This window comes from Stigmatopora argus, chromosome 13 (assembly GCF_051989625.1).
Source record: "Stigmatopora argus isolate UIUO_Sarg chromosome 13, RoL_Sarg_1.0, whole genome shotgun sequence".
Taxonomy (NCBI): domain Eukaryota; kingdom Metazoa; phylum Chordata; class Actinopteri; order Syngnathiformes; family Syngnathidae; genus Stigmatopora; species Stigmatopora argus.
Window position 1 is genome coordinate 6,490,791 of NC_135399.1, and position 16,172 is coordinate 6,506,962.

The 16,172-nt window shown below is 40.0% G+C and overlaps 1 protein-coding gene across 1 annotated transcript in view; it reads left to right on the top strand.

Annotated features, from left to right (window-relative positions):
• Positions 1 to 16,172, top strand: part of col4a2 (collagen, type IV, alpha 2) — a 48,238-nt gene that overhangs the window by 7,709 nt on the left and 24,357 nt on the right. The window contains exon 4 of the mRNA XM_077617576.1: positions 11,161 to 11,241. Within this exon, the coding sequence (XP_077473702.1) occupies positions 11,161 to 11,241 (81 nt within the window). The remainder of the gene's footprint in view (positions 1 to 11,160; positions 11,242 to 16,172) is intronic.

The following is a 16,172-nucleotide window of genomic DNA, read 5'->3' on the forward strand; positions in this document are numbered from 1 at the left end:
GAAACCAGAGTAACCGGAGAAAACCCACGCAGGTCTGGGGAGAACATGCAAATTCCACGCAGGAAAGTCGGGAAATGAACACTCGATCTCAGAACTGTAATACGGATGCCCTAACCACAATAACGCATGATGATTTTTAATGAAAATGTAATTTACTGAGTAATCGTACAATTAACATGGGTTCTGGATTATTCCTAATTTTATATAAAAGTATTTTTTTATATATTTCCAAAATATATTTTAATAATGGAAAATCTATATTTAGGTTATATATTTGGTTAAGTACGTCTCTTTGTTTTTATCTCTGTGTGTATTTCTGTTCAAGGTAATTGAAGAACTAACAAAGTGATTGTTGTAATATGAAATGAAAGAAGTGATCACATTTTGGGGTAGTGGGTCAAAGGTCAGAAAAGGGATTTTTTTTCTGTAACTTGATAATGTTAGTCAATCTAACTCAATGTCGATGCTACCAAATATGCTTGCAAAAATGCTCTGTTTTTGACTGCTTAGACCAATGTCTGCTCTCTCACAGTGCTCCCTCCTTTAGTTCAAAGTTTTTTTTCTTTCTCAGATACGATTTTTAGTCAATAAGCTCTAAAATGATCAAACAAATGCAGGTTTCAATTTTTTGAAAAAAGTTTAGTGGAAAAGCCACAACTAGAGCAGAGAAGGACCCTAAAAGAACCACTTTGATGAGAACCACAATAATAAACACAAGATTAAATGAACACAGCTGCAAAGACAGATTTCTTCAGTTCATTTGATTTTACCTAATGAAGTCCATTCAATCACTCAGTGAGTAGCTTGGGAGTAGCCAGCATCTGACTTTTTGGGGCAGCTAGCATATGTGAAATCTGGAAAAACCCGTTTAATATATATGGAACTCCATGATGAATTGAATAGGTCCCAGTTGGCCTCAATGAAAGAATTTCACTTAGTGAGTGCAACCAGCCCAACTATTGCCGTTTTTGTACTTCCTTTTATAGACTTTGTCCCTATCACATTTGTCTTGTTTACCATTTCTCTATATAACTCACTGGCTGCCATTGACGACGCTTGATCTGAAAGATCTCTCCCAGTTGAAATGAATTGCACATCTATGGTCAATAGCAGGCAAGGAGTTAATTTTGGGTGACTTCCTTGGTAATTTACGGGTGGGTCAATTCCTGCTTTCTCCGTTTGTTATAATTATTTTTTCAAAAACTCCTCAAATTGCACTACAATTATCCATCAAAAACAAAATGTACAGGAATGTAAGAAAATCATCAAAAAGTGACCCGTAATTTCCCCCTAAAGTTTAGTTCGGTTCACAACCTGATAGCGTTAGGCCCTAAACCATCAGGTAACTGGGAGGACTGTCTACGATACCCATTCCTTCATTTTCTGAACCGCTTATCGTCACTAGGGTCGTGGGGGGTACTGGTTCCTTTCCCAGCTAACTATGGGCACTAGGTGGGGGACACCCTGAATCGGTGGCCAGCCAATCATAGGGCACAAGGAGATGGACAACCATTCACGGGTACAGACATACCTAAGGGCAATTTAGAGTGTTTAACCAGCCTCCCCCTGAATGTTTTTGGGACGTGGGAGGAAACCGGAGTACTCGGAGAAAACCCACGCAAGCCCGCAGAGAACATGGAAACTCCACATGGTGAGGACCCACCTGGGTTCGAACCCTTGACCCCAGAACTGTGAGGCTAATGCACTAAAACACTGGCCTACCGGGTTGGCTTGGCTACGATAGTTCATCTTTAAGTGCGATTGATCGCTGCCAAACCCACGCAGGCAACATGGATTTGACGTCGCGCGCTGTCAACGGCACTAAAATATGAGCACTCCTTGCCAACCCTCCCTGTTTAAATAAATTGAACATCTATTGTTGTCCGTGGCGGGCAATGAGTTAATCAGCATTCTGCTCCTTGTCCTCCCACGCTCAGACGATTCCCTTCATCACATTGCAACTCTGTTCCGTTCCAGGCTCAAGTATGTAGATGATTGAGTGCTCGGTTCAAAAGGTGCTGCAGTAATGAATGGATATGCTGGTATTTAAACCTCAGCCTGCAGATGGTACAACTCTATCCAGTGGGAGATCGTTCTTCCATGTTGAAAAATGTTATCCTCCTTTCCTGTTTTCACACCAGCTAGTGTCTAATTACTGAGACAAACTGAGTTCCAGAGTCTTATGTCACGGAAGGAATATTCACTAAATTTGACATGAACGGTGATAACGTCTCGACCGAGCACACATGTTCAAAATTCTCAAGCTTCTCATGTCTCCATTCATACGTAAACGCTTCCAGATCTTTGCATTTGGATGTCACTCAACGTATGATTCTGGACCGAGTAGACTATCTTCTTCTCCAACACCGTCTGACAGGATTTAGAATTAGACTGCATCTAATCCCATTTCCACTTAGCTCAGGATAGCCGCAGGGAGCGTTTAATAGGAGCGTAGACCGCTGGGAAATGAAGTCAGTTTTGCGAATGACCCCAAGCCGGCGCAAAGAGGAGGCAAGGTCCATCTGCGTCAAGCAAAGGGACAGAAAGGAGAACATTGTTTAAACTGGGCCCTTGCCAGAGGACCCCAGCAGTGATTTGTGCTGTTTCCTCAACTGAAGAACATTTTGCATTCCCAAGTTACGACCTACTCTTTGTGTCTTTAAGCCTCCTTTTCATCACCCCTAAATTTTGTTTTAATTTTTATGGAGATAAATCACAGACTTATGAGACCGAGCTGACAGTGTCCAGTCTAATTGGCTTTCTGTGATGGTTCTGGGTTTGCGTTTGAGTTGGTTACTATGAGTATATCCCTTCATAAAATTCAGAAAAATTGTTCTGTGCATAAGTGGCACAGCACTGCATCGGCCTCTTGGTGAGGACCAACCTAGGATCGAACCCTCGACCCCTGAACTATGAGGCTGACACACTAACCACTCCTTTACTGGGCCGCCTCTATATATAATATATCAGTTTGAAAATTTAAATGAATATTTGTGAAGAACTGAAGCAAATATACACAGGCACAAATATTATTAAGGCTACACAAATGCATTTAATCAGATTAACTTTTGAAACATTAAGGATATTACCCTAAAAGTAAATTAAAAAAAAAAGCAAATCCACTCTAAATACTCATTATTCTTAACGGAATAAAACTAAATCACAAACTCATAGCATATAATCTTGCTTGGAAGGTAAAACTGACCTCGCTAAAAACTGCCTCGAACATCCTGTTTTATAAAATATGTGTTATTTTAACTTGGTGACAAAATATTTGTCCTTAAGTTTTTCCAAATATTCACATCTCATGTCAGCATTTGATGAGAAGTTGATTGTGGCATGGCAGGATACACAATTGGCAGCAACAAAAGCAATGGTGAGGACAAGTCTTCCATAAAGTTTCTTATCGTGATAATGAAGTCCTTTGGGAGAGCTGGCGTAAAATCAAGATATGGCTCAGCTAGAATAGCAAATCTACCACAAACATGGTTATGTTTAGCATTTTGTGCTGCCCTTGTTTTCAACGTGTTTGTTTTAAGAGATCTGATTAAGTTGATCTTTCGTACAAGGCAAAGACAAACTGAAAACATTCCCATTGACATGCAATCCATTTGAACTCATGCACAGATATTGACATCGACAGACATCAAATCCATTTTTAACTGATAATGTTTAGAGCATTGAAGGCAATAGACAGACATCCGATCTAGAAATGTATTTGTAATGCACAATTCAACTCAAGTTAATTCAATGTGCTTTACATCACATTCAATTCAGAAATATGAATAAAAACAGGAAATGAAACATTAACAGCAGCAATAAAGTAAAATAAGTAAGGAATATGCTAAAGAAAACAATAGTTTTTCGCCTTGATTTAAAAAACAACAACTTTCCTAGTCCATTTTTCATTGAATTTGTGAGGACTGGCAGCAGCATTCTGGATTTGCTATATTATTTTTAGGAGGAATCTTGGTTCTGTTACTTCCTTTTTAATATATCAGTCCTAATTATAGTAGATGATTTGATATAGGGTAGAATAAATGAAATAAAGCAGCTGCGTCAACAGCATTCTTTTTCTCACGGTGACTTATTCCTGTCTTCCTTCCCTCCCCGATGCGATTCATGTGGCGATGTTGCGAACACTTCGGTCTTATGAGCGTGTGATGTCAATACAGCAGCTGTACACACTGTTCATATCCCATGGCAAATGACTCATTAAGACCACGATGTGATGTACGCACGATTAATGATAAGATCACTTGAGGGACCAATTGCTTCCACTCATATTTTCGCTTTCCTCTGTCAGGGGTGTCAAACTTTTTTTTTTGCGGGTCAACTTGTGGTTTTGGATGATGACATTAGCTAACATACAAATATTGAACTGATTTGACTGACATTAATGCCTCAACATTCGATCAATTTTCACTAGGAGGAACATTGGTTAATTTGCCGCATGCGGTCAAACGGATTGAATTTTTAACCGCATCATTGGGAGGTAAACTAGGGTTGCCACCATTAATTAAGTAGTTGATTAGCAAATAAATTGTCATATTTTCATAGTTTACTTTTTATAGACAATAACGATTGCATTGTTGACCTCAAAATTGTTCAATAATATATTCACTTCGGGCGAAAGGCAGTCTAGACCAGGGGTGTCAGACTCTGGTTGGTTCGCGGGCTGCGTTAACGGCAACTCGATTTCATGTGGGCCGGACCATTTTAGATATAATATTTAGATTTTTTAAATAAATGGATTAAAAGAACTGGATTAAAAGTGCTGAAAATTCAGTTTTTATAGATCTAAAACAATGTTTATTTTAGCTTTTTTTAAAATATATTTTTAGATTTTACAAAATGATTTTTGAACTGAAAACACAGAAAACATGTACTAAAAAATTACAGTTATTGATTTAAAAGGGGGAAAATCAGGAAATGTAATATACATCTATACTTTTCATTTTAATTTGATCCTGAAACAAATTCGGCACTCGTGATTTACTTTCCTGGGCCACACAAAATGATGCGGCGGGCCAGATTTAGCCCCGGGCCGCCACTTTGACACAGGTGCCCTAGACTGATCGCCAGTCAGCCATAAGGCACTCTTTTTATCTAACTTCCTTTATTTTTCATTTTTAGCTTTTATAAGTCACAATTTTTATTTTAAAAGGGGGATTGGTAAACATTCACTTTTTTATTTTTTATTTAATGTTTAAAAAACTAAAATTAGGTGAGGGCAGCCCGGCGGCTTGAGTGGTTAGCACGTCGGCCTCACAGCTCTGGGGTCCTGGGTTAAAATCAAATTTTCTCTGGGGACTCCGATTACCTCCCACATTCCAAAGACATGCATGGTAGGCTGTTTGGACACTCTAAATTGCCCCTAGGTATGGGTGTGAGTGCAAATGGTTGTCCGTCTCCTTGTGACCTGTTATCGGCTGGGCACCAATACAGGGTGTCCCCCGCCTCTGGGCCAAAGTCAGCTGGGATAGACTCCAGCACCCCCTGGAACCCTAGTGAAGATAAAGCGGTTCAGAAAATGAATGAATGAATGACCGTGATATACTTTGATTTTATGACTTGAAGTCAATGCACAGGATTTACTTTCCCAGGCCACACAAAACGGGCAACAAGTTCGAGACCCCTGTTCTAGAAAGTTAAACACTGTTTTTAGTTGAAAACATACAGGTTGTTGTCTAAACACCACAGTGTCAAAGGTCAGCCTTAATGTCACAGGCAGCTCGAGTAATGCCGATCACGGTGACACTTGAGTGATAGAGTTGACAAAGTACCTCTTTGAGAGTCATGCATAGCTTTCAACTTGAAACCGCACAGCTGACCATAAACAGAACCAAGATGATGGAAACAGTGTGTTATACTTATTCGTAAAAACAGACACTTTGTTTCTACGAGCGCGTTTTCAGTACCGCCTTCATTTATAAAACATTTGTCCGTTTGCTGCTTGCAGGGAAAACAGCTGACACTGTTTTCCACTATTAAATAGCAGATTGACCCCATGAGAAACAACTGTTCACTCAGGAAAAGGCGACGCAACTGTTTAGAAAACGCTGTCTGAATATGTCAGTGTTAGCAGTATCATTCATACCTCATCTCATTTTTTAACCACTTTATCCTCATTAGGGTCGTGGGGGATGCTGGAGCCTATCCCAGCTGGGCCAGAGGCGGGGGACAAGGAGACAAAGGACCATACATGCTCACACTCATACCTAGGGGTAATTTAGAGTGTCCAATCAGCATACCATGCATGTTTTTGTAATGTGGGAGGAAACCAGAGTACTTGGAGAAAACCCACACAGGCCCGGGGAGAACATGCAAACTCCACACAGGTGGACTGACCTGGATTCGAACACAGGAACCCAGAACTGTGTGGCTTTCATCATGAAACTCCCTCACTCTTTTGTTAACCAAAAAAAACTTTTTTTTAGAAAGAAAGAACCCTGTGTGAAAAAAGAAGGAGACAGTGTGAGAAGAATTTGTTGGGAAGAGGGGTAAAGTCATGAGTCACTAGTGTGGCAGTATTTTGGGATATTTTAACTCTGGCTAGAGTTGGACAATCGAGGCCATCCGTGAACTATGCAGCCTTGTTATCCCTGAAAGTCAAGACGTTTCTCAAATGTTTTCATCTGCATTATCAACAGTAATAACAAGCATCATCTGACTACAGTGGGAAGGTACCGCATGAGTGTCTTATGACAAAATTGGAAGGATTGAATAGATACAATGGTTGCAGTGGAGTATCATTTAGCCATCCTAAATCATCCTACAACTTAGCACAGTTAGCACACATCTTGATACGGACCTTGTGTGTATTATTTGTTATTTTATTTTTTAAATTTCGTATCGACCTGTTAAAAGGTTGAAGATCACATTTCAAGTGTAAAATTGTCCAAATTGACCGATTAGCCTAATCGATTTTTACTGGGCTTTTTTTGTTAATCAGTAGTTAGTGACCAATATAACATGATTACCGTATTTTTTGCAATTTAGTATAAGTTGTACGAGCCAGAAAATGCACAATGAAAGGGGAAAAACATATATAAGTTGCACTGTAAGTCGTATTTTCGGGGTTAGTTTTATTAGATAAATCCCAAAACGCCAAACAAGTGGCTAGTGCGTCAGCTTCACATGCTTTGTGGGTTCGATCCCAGGTCGCTCCTCACTGTGTGGAGTTTGCATGTTCTCCTAGTTGAACGCTCTCTAAATTGCCCCTAGGTATAAATGTGATCATGAATGGTTGTCCGTCTCTTTGTGCCCTGCGATTGGCTGGCCACCAATTCAGGGTGTCCCTTGCCTGGTGCCTGAAATCAGCTGGGATACGCTCCAGCACCCCCCGTGAACTTGTAAGGATAAGCGGTACAGAAAATGTCTAATTGACTGAATAATTTCCAACATAAGTCACACCCCTAAAAAAACTGTGATCTATAGTCCAGAAAATACGGTACATCGGATGACTGGTGGAAAATCACCATGCTATTTTTTGGGTTTGACGGAGAGGTGTTTTTTTCTAACTGTATCTATCATAGTTTCGTCTTGAGAGGATAAGACAGGATATTGTCCTGCTGCTGTATTCCGTCACCTGCTATTTTGGGTTGACTTAAACTGATGGCGCGTAGCAACATTAAGAGGGACTGCCTTTAAGGGAGCGATTCCTTTGTGCCGAAGGCCCTAGCGGAGATGACGCAGACTATTGTTTGGTTTAGTCGTCCGCCTCAATGTGGAAAAAGCAACAAGTGCGTTGCATCCTCGCTGGTATGAAGTGACTTCCTGCCTTTAGTCTCTGTTCAACATGACAACCCTGCAGATGTGTGTTTCTTCACAGCCTCCAGCACGCAATGTCCTCATCATTTGCGACGTATTTCAAACATGCGCCTAGACAAGTCTACCAGCACGTTGTGCGGTGATGATTAAAGCATATCAAGTAACACTTTGAAAAGGAGCCCTCAGACGGTTTAAAAGGAAAAAAGAAAAGATGCCTTGTAGATTTCATAAGCGGGACGAAAAGGGTCTTTTTGTTAGGAAGATAGGGGATCATTAGAGGACAGCGTGTCTGGTAAAAGAAGGTCTTTGTCCGCTTGTGAGATGTCTCAATGTGGCCCTTTGTCAGAGGGGATGCTCTGAGACTGAGAGGGTCTTTTCTGATTCCATGTCCACCACTGTAGGCAAAAATTATTGGACAGAGTGCACATTTGGCACTCTAGACAGCCATGGTATGACTGTGTAGGTGGAAGACGTAGGACTGAATTAGCATGAACAGCTCATCCACTCATCTATATGGCACAACATATAATTTCTTTAATATATTGTAACCAAGGGAGCATTTTCCATTACTATAGTGCCTCAAGGATTAAGTGCCTTATTTACTCACTGACTGCAGAATGACAGCAATACAGTAATCCCTCGATTATCACGTCTTCACTTATCGCGAATTCGCTACTTTGCGATTTTTTTCCGCTATTAATTATTTTTAAAGATTTTTTTTTAAGTTCATAAAAATTTGAAAATCAACGCTGAAACTCGTAAGTGGAAGCCACTCTTGCTACTACGACTCAGCACTGAAGAAGAAGAAAAAGTTATAATAGGGGTGACCCTACTTCGCGATTTTTTGATTATTAGGGCCATGTCTGGTCTACATTAGCCGTGATATTCGAGGGATTACTGTAGATGTCGAATTCGCTTAAACTGGGAATGGATTGACGTCTGTTAGTGACAAACATTTGAATTCACAACAGAGGGATGAAAAAAAGACACTTAATTGGATGTCTATCATCATCAATGGCACTGGAAGGGTTAACTGTCGACAGCTTTGTCAACGTTAGCGTTCATGTGTGTGCGTGTTCTTTCTACTGCTTGATCAAGACTCTACTTTGTTTTGACTCTTATTGTGAAGAAATGCAATACTGACAAGACACAAAGACGTTTGGTTGAAATTTTAAACAAGCCCTGGGCTTGTCCTCTGTGGCTGACGTAGGGACTTTTGAAACCTCTGACCCCTGCTTTCTGTGATCGGGGGCCTCACGCCGGCCACGACAGTGACGGTGGGTGGCTAAATCAGGCGAGCTTCTTCTTATCAAAGACATGTGCTAGCCATTAATGTCTGGATGTCTACTATGAGTCATAGGAGCACAGTTGCAGCAAAAACAGCAGCTGTGTCCACACACCACAATATACACAAACAACACCTTCATGACACAAAGGATTACCAAACATCTGTCTTACATCAACCGTATTTCCACCTAGCAGAATACTTGGCATAGTTACCATAGGATTGATCAGCACTGTATGCTGTACTGCAAGTGAACAGATAAAATTGCTTCAAGTTTTGGCCTTCTTTCCCCTATACTTTACATACTGAACGTTGGTGCCTCCCTTTCTTTTCATGACAGAAATGACTGGGTAGCAGGATACATTTTCTGTTACTTTGTATTTTGATTTGAATCAAGAGACTGTTGCTAATTCACTTTCTCTATCATCTTTGAAAACACCACTGAAAATGGAATTCGCCTGAGCCATGCTGGATTAAAGTCCCATATATTTCAAAATAAATAGATGAATAAATAATAGCTAGGACCGGGGTTTCAAACTCATTTTTGTTGCGGGCCACCTTGTAGTTATTGTAATTGATCTTTGGGTAGTACTAATTATGACTGCCATGGCAGCACGGCGAAAGAGTGGTTTGTATGTCCGCCTCTCAGTTTTGGGATCATAGGTTCAATCTCTAGTGGGCTCTGGCGTTCCTGTGAGGAGTTTGCATGTTCTCCTGTGTGGTCTGTGTGGGTTTTCTCTGTGTACTCCTGTTTCCTTACACATGCCAAAGATATATGCTTGTTAGGATGATTGAATACTCAAAGTTGTCCTTAGGTATGAGTGTGTGCGTGCATGGGCTCTTGTCTCAGGTATGAGTGTGTGCGTGCATGGGCTCTTGTCTCATTGTGCCCTGCGATTGGCTAGCACCCAATGAAGGGTCTCCCCCGGCTACAGCCCATTGTTGGCTGGAATAGGCTCCAGCACCCCTGTAACCCTTGTGAGGATAGATGGCTGAGAAAGGAAACTAATGAATTAATCCCTACTAAATAGACTGACATAGTATTTATAATCGAGATTTTTTTTCTTGTGTTTGTTTGGTCAGAGTAAGCAACTGAACAGAAGAGGATTTAAGGGCAGAGAAAGAACAGGGAAGAACGGAAGAAATCTAGTGATACGAGTAAAACATTTAAAAAAAAATGTGCTAACTAATACAAGTAGTGTTGCTGCCTTCTCTTACCAAGAGGAAACTACGTGGGGAAGGGAAAGCAAGTAACTGAAGGATAGAAAAGGGGAAGATGGGACAGATAAGTGTGTGAACATTGAGTGCACAAGCAATTAAAGTCGTACGTAGTGCAGGTATTTTAATAGTCAATTAATTGTTGAGTGACATAAGCTACCTAGGTGTAAAATTGTCCAAATCCTCTTATGTGAGCATCTTCACGTCAATTTTTCCCTATGTATATTGCATTTGGATTTTGTGTATTCCCTGTTTGTTTGTTTTTTAAATCAAAAGAAATATATTTTTTTTTAAACATTTTTTTTCGTCTGTTCCTGTTCAATTCAAGAAGCAAATTCAGTAAATGTATGTGTTTTAGAATGTTTTTTAACATAAAAAGGGGGGGCTATAAATATTCTCTGAAAAGATAATAGGTGTAAACAGTCTATTCAAGTTTTAAAAATTTTTACAAGGTAAAAAAATATATGAAATTACTGTTTAATTTCTTGTGTCCTGGATCTGTCATCGAGGATTACAGAAATTGCCATTTAATGGTAGATTTTTTTTTTAAACCCACATGATTGACTTTCGCCGGCCACACAAAATTATGTCTCAGACTAGCCCTTGCGCTGCGAGTTTGACACTTGTTCCATACGTCAATGAAGAACGCAAACACTAAACTTAATTTTGCTATCTTAACACAACGGGAGTTACAGAATAGTATACTGACAGGAATCCATAAGGCTCCAGTATTTACTCAACCCTTGACACGATAGCGCACGTGTCCCTATTGGGTAGTCAACTGAACTGAACCAAAATGTATTGTTACAAAGAAGAATACACAAAATGACCCAGTTTCCCGAATGGTCGCTAAACAGCTGCATATTATGTTTTTGTGTCGGCAGGGTGGAAAGAAGCACAACGGTCCCTGCGGAGGAAGAGACTGCAGCGGAGGCTGCAAATGCTTTCCCGAGAAGGGTGCCAGGGTAAGTCCCTTAATGTTCCAAATAGCCGCATAAATAAACCTCTTGGTTATCACACTAGAACACCAAATAAGGGTAAGACGATGCACTGTGCGTGGTCTGACAGCTAAGCTTGAAGGCGTGTCCTTCAAATTGTCTCACGTGCTAATTCGTCAGGTGCCACATCAATTCTTGTTGGTTTATTCACTATTGAGGTAACTCAAAGGAAGTGTAAAGCTGTAACAATACACAAAGGAAACTGCTTTACAATTTTTCCATGTGGTTTAACAATAGATCCAGTCAACATGCTAATGCAGCTCTTAATGTGATTCACTCACTAGCAAAAAATACATTTAGCGTCTGCCTGATCAACCAACCGTATTTTCTCGCATGTACGCCGTATTTGTTGCTAAAAAGATGACTGAATCGAGGGTACGGCTTATATGTGCACAAATTAGCCTTGACATGCACGAAACTGCAAGGTGAACAAGACAAAACGCTATAACACAAGATAATGCTTAACAAAATTTATTTTATGTCTATGAATGAAATTCAAGAAAAAAATAAACCGTATCTAGTATAAAACGTGAAAAAACTCACTTGTTGTAAAATAGAAAAATTTTAAGGCAATTTTCAGGGTACGGCTTATACGTGGAGGCGGCTAATATGCGAGAAAATACAGTATACAAATTCTACAACCTTTATACACACGTAGAGGCTGTGCCTTGCTCAAGAGCCACAGTCATCCTTGAGTGGTTTTGTTTATGAGAGGTTAAACAGGAAGTCTATAAACAACGACTTCCATGGTACCTTCGATAATTGAACATAACTCTACTCTTATAAATTTAATAGCTCTGAAAATTGACAAAAATAATTCTCAAATGACCCATCAGGAGCCAGAATAACAATTTGCAAGATTTTTTTCTAAATTATATTCAATGTATATATCTAAATTAAAGGATAAAGTCTGTTTCTTAGTATCGAGTAATTACCGGTATTGGGTAAGACCACAACGACACCCTCGCTACTCCCAACTTAGGCTCACCATAATCAATAAGGAGGAGTAAAAGATTGTTTTCTGCATTCCTCCAAAGATGACCTCTGCTCGGGCAAGTGGGTGGCCCAAGATTTACGAGCGTAGCATATTTGCGTCTCGCAAAAGCCATCTTTTGTCTCCCTCGCACGATCTTTTTCTGTACACTGTAAACGAAACTGAAATTTCCCATTTCAGTTTTGTGTTCCTAGAAGCCACCATGTAGGCTGTTAAGTATTAGTAGTATCATCGAGCATCACAGCTGAGTTCCGTCATTGCCAAATTAAGCAGCTGCAGAACATTTGGCAGACTCCCATTCATGGATTTGTAAGAAAAGAACTTGCATGTCGAAGATAAAAAATAAGGAGTACATCTGCGAGGAAACATCTTGCCTTATTCCCAAACTTAAGTACTTGGCTGACTGAAGATGTCTAACTAAAGTTGGCGAGTGCAAGGCCACCAAAAGTGGAAAACCCGAGTAAATTTCTATGCTGGTCATTTCCTCGTTGGCTATATATCACGAAATCTCATAAAGGGCTCTTCAAAACTCCCAAAGCTCGACAAATCCCATCCACAGAAACAATGAAAAGCTCTTCTCACGCTTGGCGCGTTGTTATCACATGTTACGGCACGATGGAAATCCTTTTGACGCAGATAGCGGGAGAATAAGCGTGAGGCAAAGAGAGATAAAAGCAATCTGTTGACCCTCTGGTCACAATCTTTTGCATTACTCGGAGCTGGAATGCGGGACTTCCTGTCAACGTCTCGCTTCACCTTTTTATGGGTTTTTCCTGTATCCTCCTCAGTTAGCGTAGAGGTCAAAGGCCACAGCTACTGGAAATATGCTCTTGAAAATAGCCAGTGTAGCCAAGACCAGAAAATCATTAGGTCGCTGGAATTTAACTCTCCATAAGTTCAGATAGGTTCACCTGGTTCTTTAGAGCACATGTTTTCCCTTTGAACAGATGGGAATCTTCTCATATGTTTCAACAAAGTGTAGAATGTAAGTGCAAGTTGTCTCATTTTAAAAGTAACAGAACCCGAGGAATCCGTATGTAATGAACCGATATGGCTAGCACGTGATTCATGCAGCTTGTCGTCATTCATTCTAAGATGATTATCCCGACGTGTTTAGTCTATGTCTGTCTCTAACGGCTTAAATCCTCGCGTTGGGTTCCTCATACTTGTGTCAGTTTTTTCATTTCTGCTCTTAGTTTCTCTTGTCCACTCCACACGCCACTTCCCATCTGACCTTCTGCTTTTACAGCGATGAATGGTGTACATTCCTGTCATCCTGTCTAGTCGAAAACTCATGTCATTGTCAAATTTGCCACGTTTTGTTGGTCTTAGCTTTATAAACAGAGAAAACTATGTCTCGAAGCAGGCATGTAAACAGCAGTAGATTAGAGCTGCCACAATCGGTTATTTTGGTAGTCGCCTCAGTTTTTTGTGTGAGTCAAATAATTGACTCATATCGTACAAATTCAATGTACCCTATTTTTCAGACTATAAGTCACTCCAGCCAAAGGATATACAATGACAATGGAGTGAAATAAAACATCAGTCACATTGGAGTATGTCAAATTTTTGAGAGAGCATTTTTAATTTATCCGAAACGAAGAAATATAAGGGTCCTGGGTTAAAATCCAGGTCATGTCCATCTGTGTGGAGTTTGCATGTTCTCCCCAAGCCTGCGTGGGTTTCCTCCGGGTACTCCGGTTCCCTCCCACATTCCAAAAACATGCATTGTAGGCTGATTGGACACTCTAAATTGCCCTTAGGTATGGGTGTCCGTTTCCTTGTGCCCTGCGATCGGACCTGCCACCGATTCAGGGTGTCCGCCGCCTCTGGCCCGGAGACAGCTGGGATTGGCTCCAGCACCTCACGCTACCCTAGTGAGGATAAAGTGGGTCAGAAAATGAGATGAGATGAGACGAAGAAAAATATGCAAAAGTTACATTAGTAAAAAAGAGAACAACGGGCTAAAAAGCATCTGTTAACATAGCAGTTTTGCAGATAACTATAGCCTGTAAAAACAACATAACAAGCTGTCAGTCATCAGAGAGAGAAAAAAACAAACAAACACAATATAAGTCGCAGTTGAGTATTAGTCGCAGCACTAGCCAAACTTTGAAAAATATCAGACTTGTCCGTAAATTTCGGTAATTGTGGGTCCTGGTTTTTGTTCCAACGGATCCAGCACAGACAGCTTGAAAAACACCAACAAGGTTTCTGTTTAAACAAGCAGCACTTGACTGCAATCAACTGATTGCACATGTATGACACGAGACGTTTCCTCTTGTTTGGTTGGAATGAAATCCTGCACCCACCCAAAAAGTTGAGCATGTTCGCACCACTGTAGCCTAGATAATTTTGTTGCTTATCTTTGCCAAGAGTTTATAAGAGTTCACCCCCGTGACCCTCGTCAGGATAAGAAGTTTTTTTTTTATTATTAAATTCAGTAAGATTGAAATCGTAAATTAAAACATAATAAGGAATGAACTCAATGGCTATCATATAAAGCTGATGGACATGTATTCCATTTGAATCATTCACTGTCACAACAAAGCTGCTTTTTTTTTGACGCAATAGCATTATGGAATTAGAACAGTTGAATGAAAGAGCCATGGCAACAGTCAAAGCAGAATAAAAAGCAAGCACTGTGCACAGCCCAAAAGCATTTTAGCAGTTCAATGCCATCCTCTGTGTTACTTTTTGGGGACAATATTCACTTTTCAAACAAGAAGGATGCCTTTTGAATTGTTATATTGCTGAAGGAGTCGGGGAAACGATGGCATGGGTTTGCACAAGACGTTCTTAGAAAGGTTAGGGCATAAATGGTTGTTATGCAGATTCTGTCTGTTCCATCCTGGAGAACACTGGGACAGCTGATGCTTGTAGAGGAAATGACATATCACAGGAAGTAGAGCACAATGACAGACCACTGTTTTTTTTCAGTTTTTCTGGGAAAGGTTGGCTACTATATGATTTTGCCAGGATTGGCTATAAATGACTTGGATTCCTGTTAGGTTCACCAATAGTTGTTCCATGACAACAGGCCTGCACTGACATCCGTCTCTGTCTACTATCCATAAATATCATGTATGTACGTCACTTTGCTGGCAGCTTCAGGAACAGACTGAAGGCCTCACATTTTTATGATGTTTGTACCAAAAAGATAAAAATAACTTTTGTCCAATGAATTAAAACTTTAGTTTACAGCACCAGAACATGTCAGGACAGTAAAAAAAATCTAATTAAATTTAAAAAAGAAAAAAGATGAATAATTGGTTTTTGTTTTCACCTTAGACTTTTCCTTCCAGGTCATCTCTAGCAAAAATGATGATGATTAATAATAATAATAATAATAATAATAATAATAATAATAATAATAATAATAATAAAACATTTACAATTGAGACCATTTGTCCATATTTTATGTAGACATCAGTTTTTGGGCATGTAGGTCACAAACCAAATGTTAAAACTGTGGCCAGCTCTTTATAAGGTTAAGGCGTTTTATTAGTAGTAGTAGTAGTAGTAGGAGTAGTGGTAGTAGTAGGAGTAGTGGTAGTAGTAGGAGTAGTGGTAGTAGTAGGAGTAGTGGTAGTAGTAGGAGTAGTGGTAGTAGTAGGAGTAGTGGTAGTAGTAGGAGTAGTGGTAGTAGTAGGAGTAGTGGTAGTAGTAGGAGTAGTGGTAGTAGTAGGAGTAGTGGTAGTAGTAGGAGTAGTAGTAGATGTTGTTTTTATATTATTTGTAGTAGTGGGGGTAGTGGTGTTAGTAGTGGTAGTGGTAGTAGTGGTAGTAGTAGTAGGAGGAGGAGGAGTATAAAAAATATTCGCTATAGAAAGTTCAATTTCAAGTCCCCAACCGAATCGAATAGATGTGCTCAAACGCCAGTCATGGAAGAATTAAAATTAAA